We start from the raw sequence: 16,017 nt of genomic DNA, 5'->3' as shown, positions 1-16,017 counted from the left end.
GTGAATTATATTGCAGGAAATCTTTTAAGATAATAATCTCTATAATGTCAGAGCATTTGTTTGTTTAGATGAAGAATGAAATAATTATTGATAAAAATACTCAAGATATAAACATCACCTCCCCAAGATACAGGAAAGCCAATGAATATCGGGGGTCTGCTGGGTCTCTGTAGCCCTCCTGTCCACTGTGGTAAAACTCAACATTTTCAATTCTCGCGCTTCCTGCACAAAACAAACAAATCATTTTCATTTTCAGTACCATGCTCAGTTACTGAGGCACATATTATGGCAGGAAACATTGATATTGATATTTGGAAATATGCAGAGTATTGTTTTGTACACATAATAGGATATACCCTGTGATGAAAATGCACACTACTCTTGGGATCACATTCAATTTCTACTATCAATGTTTATTTGCATCTGTAGCAACCAATCACATCTTTGCTTTTATTTTCCAGCTTGTAATAGATTTATCTTAACTCACACTAACTGGAAAATGGTTATTATTATTTCGCACTATGAACCTCATACATTGGTATATTTACTGTACCTTAGCTAGCAATTTACCCAGCAATAAAAGTCAAACATCAGCATAAATAATTGCCCAGAATAATGTCTGTGGAAAGTAATCGTTTGTATGTAACCAGCCCAAACGACATCTTCTTTTAATTTGCCCTATCCCCATGTAGAATAAATGCCTTCTCCAATGTAAATGCTGCTGAAATGCAAGGGAATTCAATAAAGCAAACAGTATATCATTTAACTGGTAGAATTCACTGTACCTGTATACTGAACGTTGTTCATTGTAAATGTGCTAACCAGCACCCGGGCACCAAATGATTCTTGGTACCAGCCTGGATAATCCTGCCCAATGATCTTTATGTTTCTGGTCAACAGAGCAACGTCAGCCGCCATTGTGTAATTCCAGCTTGTGTTGGCTACAAAATAGCTCTCAGCTAGAAGGAAATATGTGTAATGAGAGGTCACTAAGCATCAGAAAAATGCTAATAAGTGAAGTATTTTAAAATATACTACAATATAGCATAGATAGTAAGATTATATATATATATAGATAGAGATAGAGATAGAGAGAGAGAGAGAGAGAGAGAGAGAGAGATGGTGATAGATAGATAGATAGATAGATAGATAGATTAGATAGATAGATAGATAGATTAGATAGATAGATATATGATGATAGATGAAAGATAGATAGATAGATAGTGCCAAGGATCTTAATGATAACCACTAACTGAATGCAAAGCTATGGGGGTTATTTATCAAAGTTCGAATTTATCTCAATATTTTCTGGAAAAAACTCAGACCAAATCCGCACAGGTTTTTCGGCTTATTTATTAATACACTTTCCTGAAAATTTTGTTTGCGGCAAAAAATCCGAAACAATCGAGAAAAATCCGATTTTCAAGATTTTTTCGGATGTTTCATCCAATTTTCACAATTTTTTCGAATTTTTCACCCGAAAACTTCGGGGTGTTGCCAAAAACCCAGCGCACATCAAAAAATCATTGGGACTTCTCCCATTGACTTATATGCAACCTTGACAGGTCCGAGATTTTCAGATTGGGACTTTTCCATCCTCTGGGTTTAATAAATTCCGAAAAATTTGTGATTTTTTTAAAAGTCAGATCTTTTAAACAAAAAAAATCATGATTTTTTTCATGATTTTTGCATTCAGAGTTTAGTAAATAACCCCCTATGTCTTGGCAAAAGAACTGACACTGCTAGCTTAGAAGCATGTGCCCAGTCACTTACCAATGTGCGTGTATTGCAGAGAAGCATTCAGAGTGATGGTCCTCCTGTCAGGTGAGACAGAGACAATCTGTCTGGTTTCTGTCTGCCAGGTGTCATAACTGGTGGTCGTAATTACGATTTCTTCTCTGGCCTTTTAAATGATTATAAATGCAGAGAGTTGTTAGCTTTTGCTCCACGCAACTAACACCTGTTTCTTTACTTAAATATACCGTGTTCAATGCTCCCTGAATGGCAGCCAGTTTAATGCAAGGGACAGTTTTAATATAGGGGCATTTGCTCTAGACCCCCAATTCCCCAGAGATTTGCAGGGTTCAACCTTGGAGAAATGTGTATGTAAAAAAACACTACAAACCATTAAAAAGAAAAGAAAAACAAAAGTATACTATTTGTGTATTATTGTTTGGTATTTCCAGTATATGCAGTCCATACAGAACACACTGCACATGCAGTACACACACACACACACACACACCAGTATATACAGTATATAGCCCATACAGAACATACTATACATACAGTACAGTACACACAGTATATAAATCAGTATAAACGGTACATTCGTTATCATTTCATACATCCAGGAGGTGATGTTCAAAAACAATTTGATTTGTTGGACATTCCTAATTTATGTAGATTGTTCTCTTTCAGTTGGGCTTTCCTGCATTGCAAATACATTATGTGGTAAATTTATCAAAGAGTGAAGTTCCGCCACTAGAGTGAAATTCCGCAGCTCTCCATTCATTTCTATGGGATTCTGAAAGGCGTATTTATCAATGGGTGAAAGTGAAATTTCACCCTTTGATAAATACGCCTTTAAAAACCCCATAGAAATAAATGGGAAATGGCGGAATTTCACTATTAATGTAACTCTTTGATAAATATACCCCTATGTATCAATTTTTTTATGTAGGGAATGCTCCAAATCCAGGATTCGGTTTGGGATTTGGCCAGGATTTGACCTTTTCCTGTCAAAACCACGCTGTCAAATGCAAATTAGGGTTTGGATTTGGTTCGGTATTCTTTCACAAAGAATTCAGAATTCGTCCAAAAATAGTGAATTCTGTGTAACCCTAGTATTATGGAACAAATTGCTGTGGATTATTACTGTGAAACTGTCATGCACCAACAAAGGGTCTGTCCCCTGTTACTTGGAGAACAGTTTTAGCATTGGAGATCCTAATATATTAAAAGGCACTTTATAAAATATAAGGCAAAGATCAAGTTGTTACCTTCCAGTCTACGGCATCCACTAATGTGATATCCATGGATCCTTTGGCTGCTGTTGTTGCTAGCTTGGTTCTGTAAACAGAGCGGGGCATTCCATGCAGATCCAGTTGGCCAAACACACCTGAAATAATCAGGACCATATATTTATTGTATAATATGCTAATGTAAGACATTACATATGGTACATGCCATTTTATCAAAATTATGTTTTAGAAGATTTTAAACTATTAAAATGGAACTTTGCACTTTGGAAATATGAACGCAAAGTGCAATAGATGTTTCCTAAATGTGTCCAGAAACAAGTTTAACTTTATTTTCCTCTGTAGTGATATACTCCTTATATTCCTATTTTCCCACTGCCAACAACTCAGCTATGTTGGTTATTCTACAATGCTGATCCGTGATGGACCAGATCTTCCTGCAACTCACACTAAGAGCAAGTTGTTTGCAGCAGGAAACAGAATATTAGGTTAAGATCGGGAAATTTATTTATGAAACATCTGTTCTGCTTTTAGAAAAATCTAATGAGGAACTATAGTACTCTTTATGCCTCCTGTATTGTTTTACTGTTTGTGTTGCACCACCTAGCAGTTTTGCCAATGGTATGTGTCTTTCTTTGGTTACCATATCTCTACCATGTGACCATGTGTAAACCCAGGAAATCATCAGCATAGCTGCCATCTTTATAAATCTCTAAAAATGTAAGTTTCTTTTTAATCCCAAAGTTGTTACTGAAACTATTCTCAAAAACTTAATTTTTTTGGGAAAAACACACCTTTAACTTTGATAAATAACCCCATAGTGAGGACAGAACAGTACTTACCAAGAACCTTTGAGCCCTGGTTGGGACCATCAGGCAGGGGCATTTCTGGGGTTGAATGGTTTCCCTTTAGGATAATGTGTAACTCTCCTTGGAATGGATCATTCTCCTTTCCTGCGGTTAATCTCCCCCCCTGTATTAGACAGAAATGTGTCTGAGATGTGTTTTCAATTATAGCTGACTCTTCATGAAACCAAGAAACTTAAAAAAAGCACTTCACTTTCTCCTTTTAGACATTGGGCACATAAACACAAAGGCAGGTGTATTTTGAGATGGGTTTAAGGAAACACAAATCATAATTTTTTGATCTGATTGGTTGCTAAAGCTTGCAAGACCTGTAGCAAACTATGGTATGTATTAGTCCCAAAAAGAATTATGCAAAGTTTGCTCTGATTGTATAGTCCATAAAAACCATACAACAGCCATATAATGCGTTATATAATTAGTTTTTATTTTACAATTATTATTTAGAATTGGTAAGGAAACTTTACAAGACAATTGTTATTTCTCAAGACATAATCCCCACAAGGTTCTTCTTTTACTGCATTTACTTTGCAGCACATAAATCTTTTTCTGCTTTCAGCCAACCACATCTACTGGGTACTTGGTCACTCTCCGAGTCATGTACTTCAGAAGCCATTGGTTACACTAATGAAAGCCAACAAGATCAAAATACTGTAGGTGTTTGGGAGCTTGATATATGACTCGGATATATGAGTAGGATATAGACAGTTTTTATATACCTACACACAATTATTTAATTAAGCATTAGACCCCTTCCACCTTTGATCTTTATAACTTTTTCTTGGGGAAAAAGACATGATAACAAGGTGTTAGTGATGGATCGGTTGGCCCAAGGAGATAAATGTAGCCCCATCTGCATGTTTAGACAGGTAGGGGTTTGATTATTTTGAAAGACAGTACTAATACATTGTCTAGGCACAAAATACTTCTTGCATGCCCTTGTTTTACTCACCTGTATCGATATGTACGTAGCACTGAGAACAGTTGTCTTAAAGGCACTGCTGCTATTTGTTGAGCTGTTGTTTGTGAGGTTTCGTATTTCCAAAATACCATAAATGACCAGCTTTTCTAGAGGTGGGATGTCGACATCAGCTACAACCCATTTGCCTGAAATATTCAACAGAGAAAATGAAGACATTAAGAAGTATATTTTCCACAAAAGAATGCCAAGAAAAGCATTTGGAGTAAGGAGATATTCTTCCCATTTGTAGAAGGAATCCTGTAGTTGGGATCTTTCAATACCTGTTTATCACCAAAACATTAAATAAACTTTAGTGCCCCTGACCCTCTGTGTTTTAACCTATATGGTATTCTATGAAAGTGGATATATTAGGAATTTGAGTAAGATGCACAAAACATTAAGGGGGGTATTAATTAAAGTCCTAATGCCCAAAACTCGAACTTGCGACTATAAAATTGTTATTTTTAGTAATAAAAGTGGAATTTTTCGAGATTTATTATACCCCGAGCATGGAAAAAGTCTGAATCCTAAAATCTGGCATCTCAGACCTACTGAGGTTGTATATAAGTCAATGGGAGAGGTCCCTATCCTATTTGGAAGTTTCTATGGTCTGCGTTGGAATTAGCCAAATTAAAATTAGGCCTTTTCAAGAAAAAGCTGAAAAAATCGTGTGATTCCAGAAAAAAAACATATGATCCGGATTTTCGCTAGATTTTTTGGGGTTTGTCCCTTATCCGATTGAATTGTGCTCCAATCATGAATTCTAGTTTGGTCAGACTTTTTTTTAATTAAATTACTCAGAAAGATTTGTATTTTTATAAATAGGATTGATTAACATGCCATTGTTCCCAGGTTCCCTGGCTTCAATTTTCTTTATTACTTACCTTTCCTCTGGTATTGTAATCCTTATCTCTTACTCTTAGCAGAAAAGTGTACAATAGCTTTTTAAATGCATGGGTGCTGACAAATCTTAAAATAGATACATAAATAGCAAAGTACAATTTCAACATCTAAATGTACCTGCAGGGATGACCACATTGGATCCTTCTTTTGGAACAGTTTTGTTGTTCTCTACAGATGATTCCCAGAAGGAACGGTTGGACCAATAACTATCAATAGAAACATATTATATTAGTGACTCAACTTTAAATGCATCATATGTTTATTAGAAAATGTGTTTTCTTGTCCCAGTGATAGACAATTTGTTATTGAGAAAGGCACAGTTAGTAGATTAAGGAGGTTATTTACTAAATTCCAAATGCAAAAATCATGAAAAATTTGTGTTTTTATTTTTTTTTTATAAAATCTGACTTTTAAAAAATCATTTATCAATTTATTAAACCCAGAGGATGGAAAAGTCCAAATCAGAAAATCCGGCATCTCAGAACTGTCAAGTTTGCATATAAGTCAATGTGAGAGTCCCAATGATTTTTTGATGTGTGCTGGGTTTCGTGCAATACCCTGAAGTTTTCGGGAAAAAAACAGAGTTTTCGGGTGAAAAATCTGAAAAAAAATATGAAAATCTGAGGAAAAATCCGAAAACATAATTTTTTCCTGCAAAGCAAATTTTCGGGAAAATATAATAATAAATAAGCGTAAAAATCCCCAGCGGATTTGATCACAGTTTGTAGCAGAAAATATTGAGATCAATATTTGATAAATAACACCCTTAATGTGGAGGGAGGAAACAAAATACATGTTATATATTCGTATGCTGCAAGTATGAGCAGGTGGTCATAATCGTAAGGTTACAGAGTGAAATCTTAGCAATTTATATTACAATAGAATATAGACCATATGTGATGCTCCATACACTGGGGAAGAAATATAACTTTACTTTCTTATTTCTTGTAGGTAATGTATAATATATATCCCGTACATTAAATAAAGCCCTTATATTTTTTGTGTTACTGGTGATTTAATTTTGTAAAATTACACAATGCTTATTCCATAAGCCTCTAGAAATTGTAATACCATCACAAAGTTCTTTATGTAATTTATGAAAGTGGGTGATGTTCTTGTTTTAGTTGATACCTACTCATAGACTGACGGCACAATGGTCGACACTGGAGGAGGAGGAATGCAGTTCTTGAAATAGCAGCTGTTGACTCCGAGATTGACATTAACATTTGTCATATCAGGATCCAGTGTCCCAGCAATGGACCGCTTTGATAACCTACGTTTTCCAGATACTGTTACAAAATAAATACATTGAAATACCATGAATATTTTATCTTTACACTAAAAATGTTAGATTCTATGCATTGAGCAGTATATTTCATTTTTCTAGACAACTACACCGTGTTATGTCCTTATGACACAATGCAGCAGAAGCCATCTGATTAATATACCTGTGAAAGTACAAGGCATTGTGGCAATTGGAGTATGAGTTGGAAGAGAGCTGACTTCTGCTGTATTGGGGCTCATTTACTAACATTTTAATTCACATTTTTGCTGTAATTTGAGGAAAATCTTGGCAAAGAATTGCAAGCTCAACATTTTTCTAAATTTTTTTCAAATTCAAGTTTATGAGATTTATCGAAAAAAAGGTATAACAAAAATGGCAGCTAAATCTGGGAAGTTTTATAGAAGTCAATGGGAAGTGTATTTTTAACATTCAAGCTATTTAATTTTTCAAGTTTTTATTTATAATTAGCAATTTTATAAATGTAGTGAAAATGAATGAAATAATGAGAATCAAAGCAATCATTTCTTTCTGATTCACGTTTTTTCATTAATATGGTAGTGGTTTGGAAAAAAAAAACGGAATCAAGTTTGTGATGTTTCAAGATTGGGAAAAAATGAAATTTGAAAGTTAATTGACATCAGACTAAAGACTAATATAAAAATAGAGCTACATGTCTTGATAATTATTTATCATCTTTTGTATATATATTTTTATGTATATGTGTCACTGTAGGCTGACTTGCCTGAGAAAATCTTCTCATAATAGTAAGTTATTTACTATGTTATTGTATCATAATATTGCATCACATACCTATATAATATAATGTAGTTGTGTTGTCATTAAAGTACCAGTCTCCATTATTGTTGGCGTCATAAGCCACTTGCTGTTGAGACCCATTTCTTGTATCAACAATTGTAAACATATCTGGCCTCTGAGTAAGGTTGTGGGACATTATAACATAGTCTGGATTCTACACAAACAGAAAGAAAAATAAATTATAATTTTACCAAAAATATACAGTAGAAGCCTGATTAACACCCCCAGATTCTATGTTGAATTGAATTGACTCAATTTCAAAACTTTTTAGGTTCATAAGGTGCAGTTAAATCAAGTCTTTGAGAGCCACAAAAAATTGAATAAAGCTTTTAGTGGTTGCTAAATAACCTCTGTGTGGCAGAAAACATATGTCTTTGTACCTTTAAGATTTGCCTTCAAGTCAAGAATTTACAAATTAACATATTGATTGAGGCTGAAGAACTGATAGGTTTTTATTGTGTTAATGTTATTCAATACATTAAGGGGGTTATTTGCTAAACCTCAGATTTTATAATTGAGCTTTTTGGGACAAAAACTCGAATTTTTCTTAATTTATTATACCCCGATGCTGCAAAAAGCCTGGATCCGAAAATCCACCATCCCAGTGTAATGGAATCTGGCACGGATAACCAAAATGGCGTCCAAGATGGTGACTCCCTGGTTCTTCACGGACGCAGACGGATGATGTCAACTTCTTCCCACACCCTGATTGGTCGCCGGCGACGGAATGGACGTCGGCGTCAGCGCGTCCGCGCATACGTCATGACGCCGATGCGTCCGAAATTGGTGCCAAACCTGGGCCTTTATAAGGGAACTCCGGACAGTAACCTGTGCCCAATTATAGGTTTAGTTTTCTACTCCTGGGTGTGATTCATTGCGAACTTCTTGTCTATTGTGTACCGACCCTTGCCTGGAATTCTCGACTTCGAACCTCTTCTGCCTGGACTGATCTTGTTGCCTGTTTTTGACCATTCTTCTGCCTCATCCTCTATTGTACTGCGAACTTGGACATTGTTATTTTCCTCCCTTGGTCCTCACTATTCCTGAGGCCTTTGGCCTTACATTATAATTGGGCCATGGACCCGTTGGAGGAGAATCCTGCGCCGCCTGATGTTGGTGGGGCGCTTCGTGGTCTGGCATCCCGTATGCAGTCCTATGAGGTACAGCAGTCTCACTTTGGTCAGGCCTTGGAGACCATTCTTGCCAAGTTGTCGGCGTTAACACCTGCCGACCCCACTCCTGCCCCTGCACCTGTGGCTCCGCTTCACGCCTCTGAACCCCGCATTCCGGCTCCCCCACTCTACAGTGGTGATCCTACAGCCTGCCGTGGGTTTATTAACCAGTGTGAGGTCCACTTTGCACTCGCACCCAGCCAATTCCTGTCGGAACGAGCTAAGGTGGGCTTCATCTTCTCCCGTCTGCAAGGGAAGGCATTAGAGTGGGCGTCGCCTCTATGGGAAAAGGAGGATCCCATTATCGATAATGCCCGAGCTTTCATCCGGGAACTTCGTGTGGTCTTTGATGCTCCGGGTCGTGCCACTGCTGCCTCCTCACGCCTGTTCCATCTTCTACAGGGAACTCGCTCAGTCTCGGAGTATGCCATTGAGTTCCGCACCCTGGTTGCAGAGACTTCGTGGAACAACGACGGGTATCACGCTGCCTTTTACAACGGCCTGGCGATACGTATCAAGTCTGATCTAGTGTCCAGGGAAATTCCATCCCGTTGGGAAGATCTAGTCGCCTTGGCCATAAAGGTAGATACTCGGCAGAGGGAGTTTCAAGCTGAACTCGACAGAGAGCGCTCCCCAACCAAAAGATTCCACAGGTTCCAACCTACTCTGGCTCCTCATTTCCAAAGACCCTTCCTTCCCAACCCGGCTCCCATCCTGTCTTCTCCAAATCCTGCGGTTCCTGCTTCCTCTTCCCTGCCTTCGGAAGAACCAATGCAGATTGGACGGGCTCGTCTGACCGAACAGGAAAAGCTTCGGAGAAGGGCTGCTGGACTTTGCCTTTACTGTGGTGGAAAATCCCACTTCGCCTATGAGTGTCCAGTGAAGCCGGGAAACGCCAACACCTAGGTAAGACTGGGGAGACTTACCTGGGTGGAATTGGTCCCTCTCCCCATTCTTCTGCTCAACGCTTCCTCCTTCCTGTGCAGATTCATTTTGGTACCCAGTCGATCTCTTCTAAGGCTTTCCTTGACTCCGGTGCAGCTGGGAATTTCATCGATAAGGTCTTCGCAGAAAACCATTCCATTCCTCTGCGATCTTTGGCTGTTCCTCTTCGAGCCTTGGCGATTGACGATCGTCCACTATCCTCCGCTACAATTTCCCACTCCACCGATGAACTTTCCGTTATTGTGGGGTCCATGCACCTTGAAAGATTGTCCTTCCTCCTTATCGATTGTCCTTCTACTCCCATTGTACTTGGTCTGCCTTGGTTGAATTTTCACAATCCTGTGATCGATTGGGCTTCTTCTCAGATCTCCCGCTGGAGTTCTTTCTGCCAACAGAACTGTTTACCTACCAAGTCTATTATTAAAGTTTCATCCGTTTCTTCTAATTCTTCTTTGCCCTCTGCTTATCAAGCCTTCACCGATGTCTTCAGTAAAAAGTCTGCCGAAATTCTGCCTCCCCATCGTCCTTATGATTGCCCCATCGAACTTCTTCCAGGAACCATGCCTCCGAGGGGTCGCATCTATCCACTGTCTCCTTCTGAAACCGGTGCCATGAAGGAGTACATTCAAGAAAATCTGCAAAGAGGCTTTATTCGTCCTTCTTCTTCCCCGGCTGGAGCCGGCTTCTTCTTTGTAGAGAAAAAAGATGGAGGTTTGCGGCCCTGCATTGATTATAGAGGTCTGAATAAAATCACAATTAAAAACCGTTATCCCCTTCCTCTCATCTCAGAACTGTTTGACCAACTAAAAGGGGCTTGTCTTTTCACCAAGTTGGATCTTCGTGGGGCTTATAATTTAATTCGTGTCAGAGAGGGAGATGAATGGAAGACCGCGTTTAACACCCGAGACGGGCATTACGAATATCTTGTCATGCCTTTCGGTCTCTGTAACGCCCCCGCGGTCTTCCAAGAATTTGTGAATGACATTTTCAGAGATTTACTGGGCCAGTATGTGGTGGTGTACCTGGACGATATTCTTATTTTTTCCAAAAATCTTGCTCAACATCGTCTTCAAGTTCAAGAAGTACTTTCTCGTCTTCGAAAGAACAATCTGTTTGCTAAGTTGGAAAAGTGTTCCTTTGAGGTTTCTTCCATTTCCTTCCTAGGTTACATCATTTCCCAACAAGGCTTCAGGATGGATCCAGCCAAGGTTTCAGCAATTCAAAATTGGCCTCTCCCCACCAGTGTCAAGGCTGTGCAAAGATTCATCGGCTTTGCTAATTATTACAGACAGTTTATTAAAGGTTTTTCTTCTAAAATTGCTCCAATTCTTGCTCTTATTCAAAAAGGGGGTAAACCACAACATTGGCCTCCTCTAGCCTTGGAAGCCTTCAAGTCTCTTAAAGAATCCTTTTCATCTGCCCCAATCCTCAGGCATCCTGAACCTTTCCAACCTTTCTTCATTGAAGTAGATGCCTCGGATATCGGAGCAGGAGCAATTTTGTCCCAAAGATCCTCTGCTGATGGTAAGCTGCATCCGTGTGCCTTCTTTTCCAAGAAATTTTCCTCTTCCGAAAGGAATTATGATGTTGGGAACCGTGAGTTACTGGCCGTCAAACTTGCTCTTGACGAGTGGAGACACTTTCTCGAAGGATCATCGATCCCTGTGACCATCTTCACTGACCACAAAAACCTTGAATATATTCAGACCCTTAAGTGCCTCAATCCTCGACAAGCCAGGTGGGCATTGTTCTTCTCACGTTTTAACTTCATCTTAACTTTTCGTCCTGGTTCAAGAAACAAGAAAGCGGATGCCCTTTCCAGAAGTTTTATTCCTGAAGATCCCATCTCCGAAGACCCAGAATCCATTGTGCCTCCTACAAAAATCATCGCTGCTCTTTTTCCATCCTTGGCCTCCCAATTATTGTCTGTTCAACCTTCTGCTCCTGTAGGAACCCCTCCTGGTGTTGCCTTTGTTCCTCCTGAACTCCGTCATTCCATGTTGGTCCAGTCCCACAGCTCCAAGCAGGCCGGCCATCCTGGAGTCAAGAAAACCACTGAACTTCTGTCTCGTCTTGTATGGTGGCCTTCCCTAAGAAAGGATGTTAAAGACTTTGTTTCCTCTTGCTCTGTGTGTGCTGTATCCAAATCTGGGCATTCCCCTCCCAAAGGGTTACTCTTACCACTACCCATTCCCTCCCGCCCATGGACTCATTTATCTATGGACTTCATCGTGGACCTTCCTAACTCCTCTGGCTACACTGTTATTTGGGTGGTGATTGACAGATTCACTAAAGTTGCACACTTTACTCCCCTTCGAAAACTTCCCTCTGCTCCTGAACTCTCTTCATTATTCATTAAACACATTTTTCGCCTCCAGGGTTTCCCTGCCGAAATTGTCTCTGACCGTGGTTCCCAATTTGTTTCTAAGTTCTGGAGATCCCTGTGTAAAGCCCTTGGTGTCTCTCTTCAATTTTCATCTTCATACCATCCCCAGTCTAATGGAGCAGCAGAAAGGGTTAACCAGGCCCTTGAACAATTTCTTCGATGCCATGTATCACTGTGCCAAGATGACTGGGCGGACCTGCTTCCATGGGCAGAATTTGCACATTACACATTTCTTCCGAAAAGTCCCCTTTTTTCTGTATGTACGGTCTTAACCCTTTGGCTTTTCCTCAGGATTTATTACTTACCAATGTCCCTGCCGCCAACGACCAAGCTGCTCACATGTCAGCCATTTGGCACGCCACGGTCATCAATCTGGAAAAAAGTTCCCTGGTCCAGAAAAGGTTCGCGGATCAAAGAAGAATCCCTTCCCCTTTGTACGCACCTGGCGATAAGGTTTGGCTATCCACCCGAAACATCCATCTTAAAGTCCCCTCTCCGAAGCTTGGTCCCAAGTTTATCGGTCCCTTCTCCATCTCTGAGATCATCAACCCGGTGGCTGTTCGTCTACAACTTCCCTCAGAGATGCGGATTCCTAACGCATTCCATGTCTCCTTGCTCAAACCTGCAGGTACTTCTTCTTCTTCTTCTTCCTCAGCTCCTGTCTTGGTGGATGGACATCAGGAATTCGAGGTTAAAAGAATCCTGGATTCCCGGATTTCGAGGGGCACTCTACAATACCTCATTGAGTGGAAGGGATTCGGCCCGGAGGAGTGCTCCTGGGTAAGAAATTCAGACGTCCACGCCCCTCTCCTGGTCCAAAAATTCCACCGGCAATTTCCTTCCAACCCAGGTGGTCCGGAGGCCCCCCCTAGAGGGGGGGGTACTGTAATGGAATCTGGCACGGATAACCAAAATGGCGTCCAAGATGGTGACTCCCTGGTTCTTCACGGACGCAGACGGATGATGTCAACTTCTTCCCACACCCTGATTGGTCGCCGGCGACGGAATGGACGTCGGCGTCAATAATGGGCGCCGGCGTCCGTCGCACACGTCAGCGCGTCAGTCGCCGACGTCAGCGCGTCCGCGCATACGTCATGACGCCGGTGCGTCCGAAATTGGCGCCAAACCTGGGCCTTTATAAGGGAACTCCGGACAGTAACCTGTGCCCAATTATAGGTTTAGTTTTCTACTCCTGGGTGTGATTCATTGCGAACTTCTTGTCTATTGTGTACCGACCCTTGCCTGGAATTCTCGACTTCGAACCTCTTCTGCCTGGACTGATCTTGTTGCCTGTTTTTGACCATTCTTCTGCCTCATCCTCTATTGTACTGCGAACTTGGACATTGTTATTTTCCTCCCTTGGTCCTCACTATTCCTGAGGCCTTTGGCCTTACACCCAGACCTGTTGAGGTCCTGTCAATGGGAGTGGCACCTATCTCAATTTGAAATTATCGTGGTCTGCGCTGGGTTTAGCCCCAAAATCTGGCTTTTTCAGGGTTTTCGGGCAAAAATTTCAAAAAAATTGTGCGATTCAGGAAAAAAGCATGAAAAAGATTCGGGTTTTTAAGTTTTTCCACAATCCGATTCATTTGGGTTATTTTATTAATAAATAAGGTCAAAGAGGCATGGGAGTTTGGTTGTGATTTTGTGTAATAAAATATGAGATAAATTCAGATTTTAGTAAATAACTCCCTTAATCTTTTTAATAAATATAACCCTTTGTTTCTAAAGGCCACCCAGTTTACAGAAATGCTTGTCTTCATATTTTTAGATCTAAAATGAGGTTATACTTGCCAAACACTACAGAGAAAATATGTTATTTAAAGAATTCCCAGGCACATTTTCAAATGTTATTTTTCACGACTTATTTATGAAAAGTTGCCTATTTAAACTGTACTTTAGACTTTATATTGACCCTGTACTTAAACAATTTTTACACTTTTTTGTTTCTTGCTTTACCTTAAATCCATAGAACATGGACTGATAGGTGATGTTTGTAATGAAAGCAGCATCACGGAAATACCAGGTATAAGTAGCGGTACTGGGAAGCAGAGCCATCCATCCAGGCTTATGAGTCAGGCGTTTTGCAAGAAAAGGTACAATGCTGACACCTAAAATGTATGCCAAATGTTTATTTGAATGAAGCGCTCTTATGCTCATATATACACAACTGAAAAGTATGTATCCGTTAGTAGAAAATAATTGTAAGACATTAGAGGGGAAATGCATATTACTTGGAAAAAGTTTTCTTCACCTACCAAAAGTATTTGAAAGAATGACATCCTTCCCAAGAAGAGATGGTGGTGTTGGATTGTTGAAGGCCAAGCGATGGAATCTGACAGTGGAATTACAGACATATCCATTGAACCCAACACTCCAGTCTTTGCTTTTACTGCATTGTGAGGGATCCAGCAATCCACTTTCTGGTACAACTTTATTACCAATGTTTCCTACAGAGCAAAGGCAAAACTTTTAACTCAGATAATAGTTTGCGTTCACTTCTAAAGCTATCCATTAGTATGGATATACAAGTATCTTGACAAATTAAGACGACTTAACTCTGCTTAACCACAGCTGAGGCATTGTAGGCTAAGAGGCAGATTAATTAATATTGCAATTCATTTTTTTTACTGCATTTAGAGTTTTAGGTTCCATTTGTCGTGAATTTGGATTCAGCTTTCTGGAAACTCAAATATTTGAGATTTATTAAGAGTAAACTTGAAAACTTGAATTAAAAAAATGGCAAATAAAACTGATGGGTTCATGTAGAAGTCAAGGAGAGTTGTATTTACAAAATATTGTTTGACATTTGTCAGACTCTTTGATAAAGAATATGAATGTGATTTCACTATATTCAAGTTATTTTTATGTATTTTAACATTTTTAAGCAATCTGTTTTTTAAGATTTTACATAAGCCCACATTTAAAATGATTGACAAATTACATTTGAATTTTGATAAATCTGCCTCCCCAGCTAATATCTGGATTCTGAGGTTTACAAATGGAAAACCATGATCTAAATATGGATCCAGCATGTAGAACACAGGTCTACTTGCTTCTTTATAAATCCCGATTAATAAAGAATTTGTTTTGTAATGTGGGGGCCGATTCACTAAGGGTCGAATATCGAGGGTTAATTAACCCTCGATATTCGACTAGGAACTAAAATCCTTCGACTTCGAATATCGAAGTCGAAGGATTTAGTGCAGATAGTTTGATCAAACGATCGAAGGATAATTCCTTCGATCGAACGATTAAATCCTTCAAATCCAACGATTCGAAGGATTTAAATCCAACGATCGAAGGAATATCCTTCGATCAAAAAAAGTTAGCCAAGCCTATGGGGACCTTCCCCATAGGCTAACATTGACTTTGTTAGCTTTTAGATGGCGAACTAGGGGGTTGAAGTTTGTTTTAAAGAGACAGTACTTCGACTATTGAATGGTCGAATAGTCGACAATTTTTACTTCGAATCCTTCGGTAGTCGAAGGTCGAAGTAGCCCATTCGATGGTCGAAGTAACCCAAAAAAAACTTCGAAATTCAAAGTTTTTTAACTTCGAATCCTTCACTCGAAGTTAGTGAATCGGCCCCATTATGCTTGTCGCTCCATAAAACTAATTAACAAATAGAACAGGCAATATCATCAAACAAAATTGCAATTTACAAAGTACAAATATATAATATGTATATATATATATATATAT

The 16,017-nt window shown here is 39.4% G+C and overlaps 1 protein-coding gene across 4 annotated transcripts in view; it reads right to left on the bottom strand.

Moving 5' to 3' along the window:
• LOC108719383 (fibrocystin-L) overlaps positions 1–16,017 on the bottom strand; it is a 112,772-nt gene that overhangs the window by 20,532 nt on the left and 76,223 nt on the right. For all 4 annotated transcript variants that reach the window (XM_018268211.2, XM_041566612.1, XM_018268213.2 and 1 more), the window contains exons 51-61: positions 14,571–14,762; positions 14,272–14,423; positions 7,804–7,963; positions 6,844–6,997; positions 5,826–5,914; positions 4,797–4,951; positions 3,824–3,953; positions 3,003–3,121; positions 1,774–1,903; positions 786–959; positions 119–222 (exon numbers count right to left, since the gene is read on the bottom strand). In XM_018268211.2, the coding sequence (XP_018123700.1) occupies positions 119–222; positions 786–959; positions 1,774–1,903; positions 3,003–3,121; positions 3,824–3,953; positions 4,797–4,951; positions 5,826–5,914; positions 6,844–6,997; positions 7,804–7,963; positions 14,272–14,423; positions 14,571–14,762 (1,559 nt within the window). The remainder of the gene's footprint in view (positions 1–118; positions 223–785; positions 960–1,773; positions 1,904–3,002; positions 3,122–3,823; positions 3,954–4,796; positions 4,952–5,825; positions 5,915–6,843; positions 6,998–7,803; positions 7,964–14,271; positions 14,424–14,570; positions 14,763–16,017) is intronic.

This window comes from Xenopus laevis, chromosome 6L (assembly GCF_017654675.1).
Source record: "Xenopus laevis strain J_2021 chromosome 6L, Xenopus_laevis_v10.1, whole genome shotgun sequence".
NCBI classification, from domain to species: Eukaryota; Metazoa; Chordata; class Amphibia; order Anura; family Pipidae; genus Xenopus; species Xenopus laevis.
This window is presented reverse-complemented; position numbering and strand designations above follow the sequence as displayed.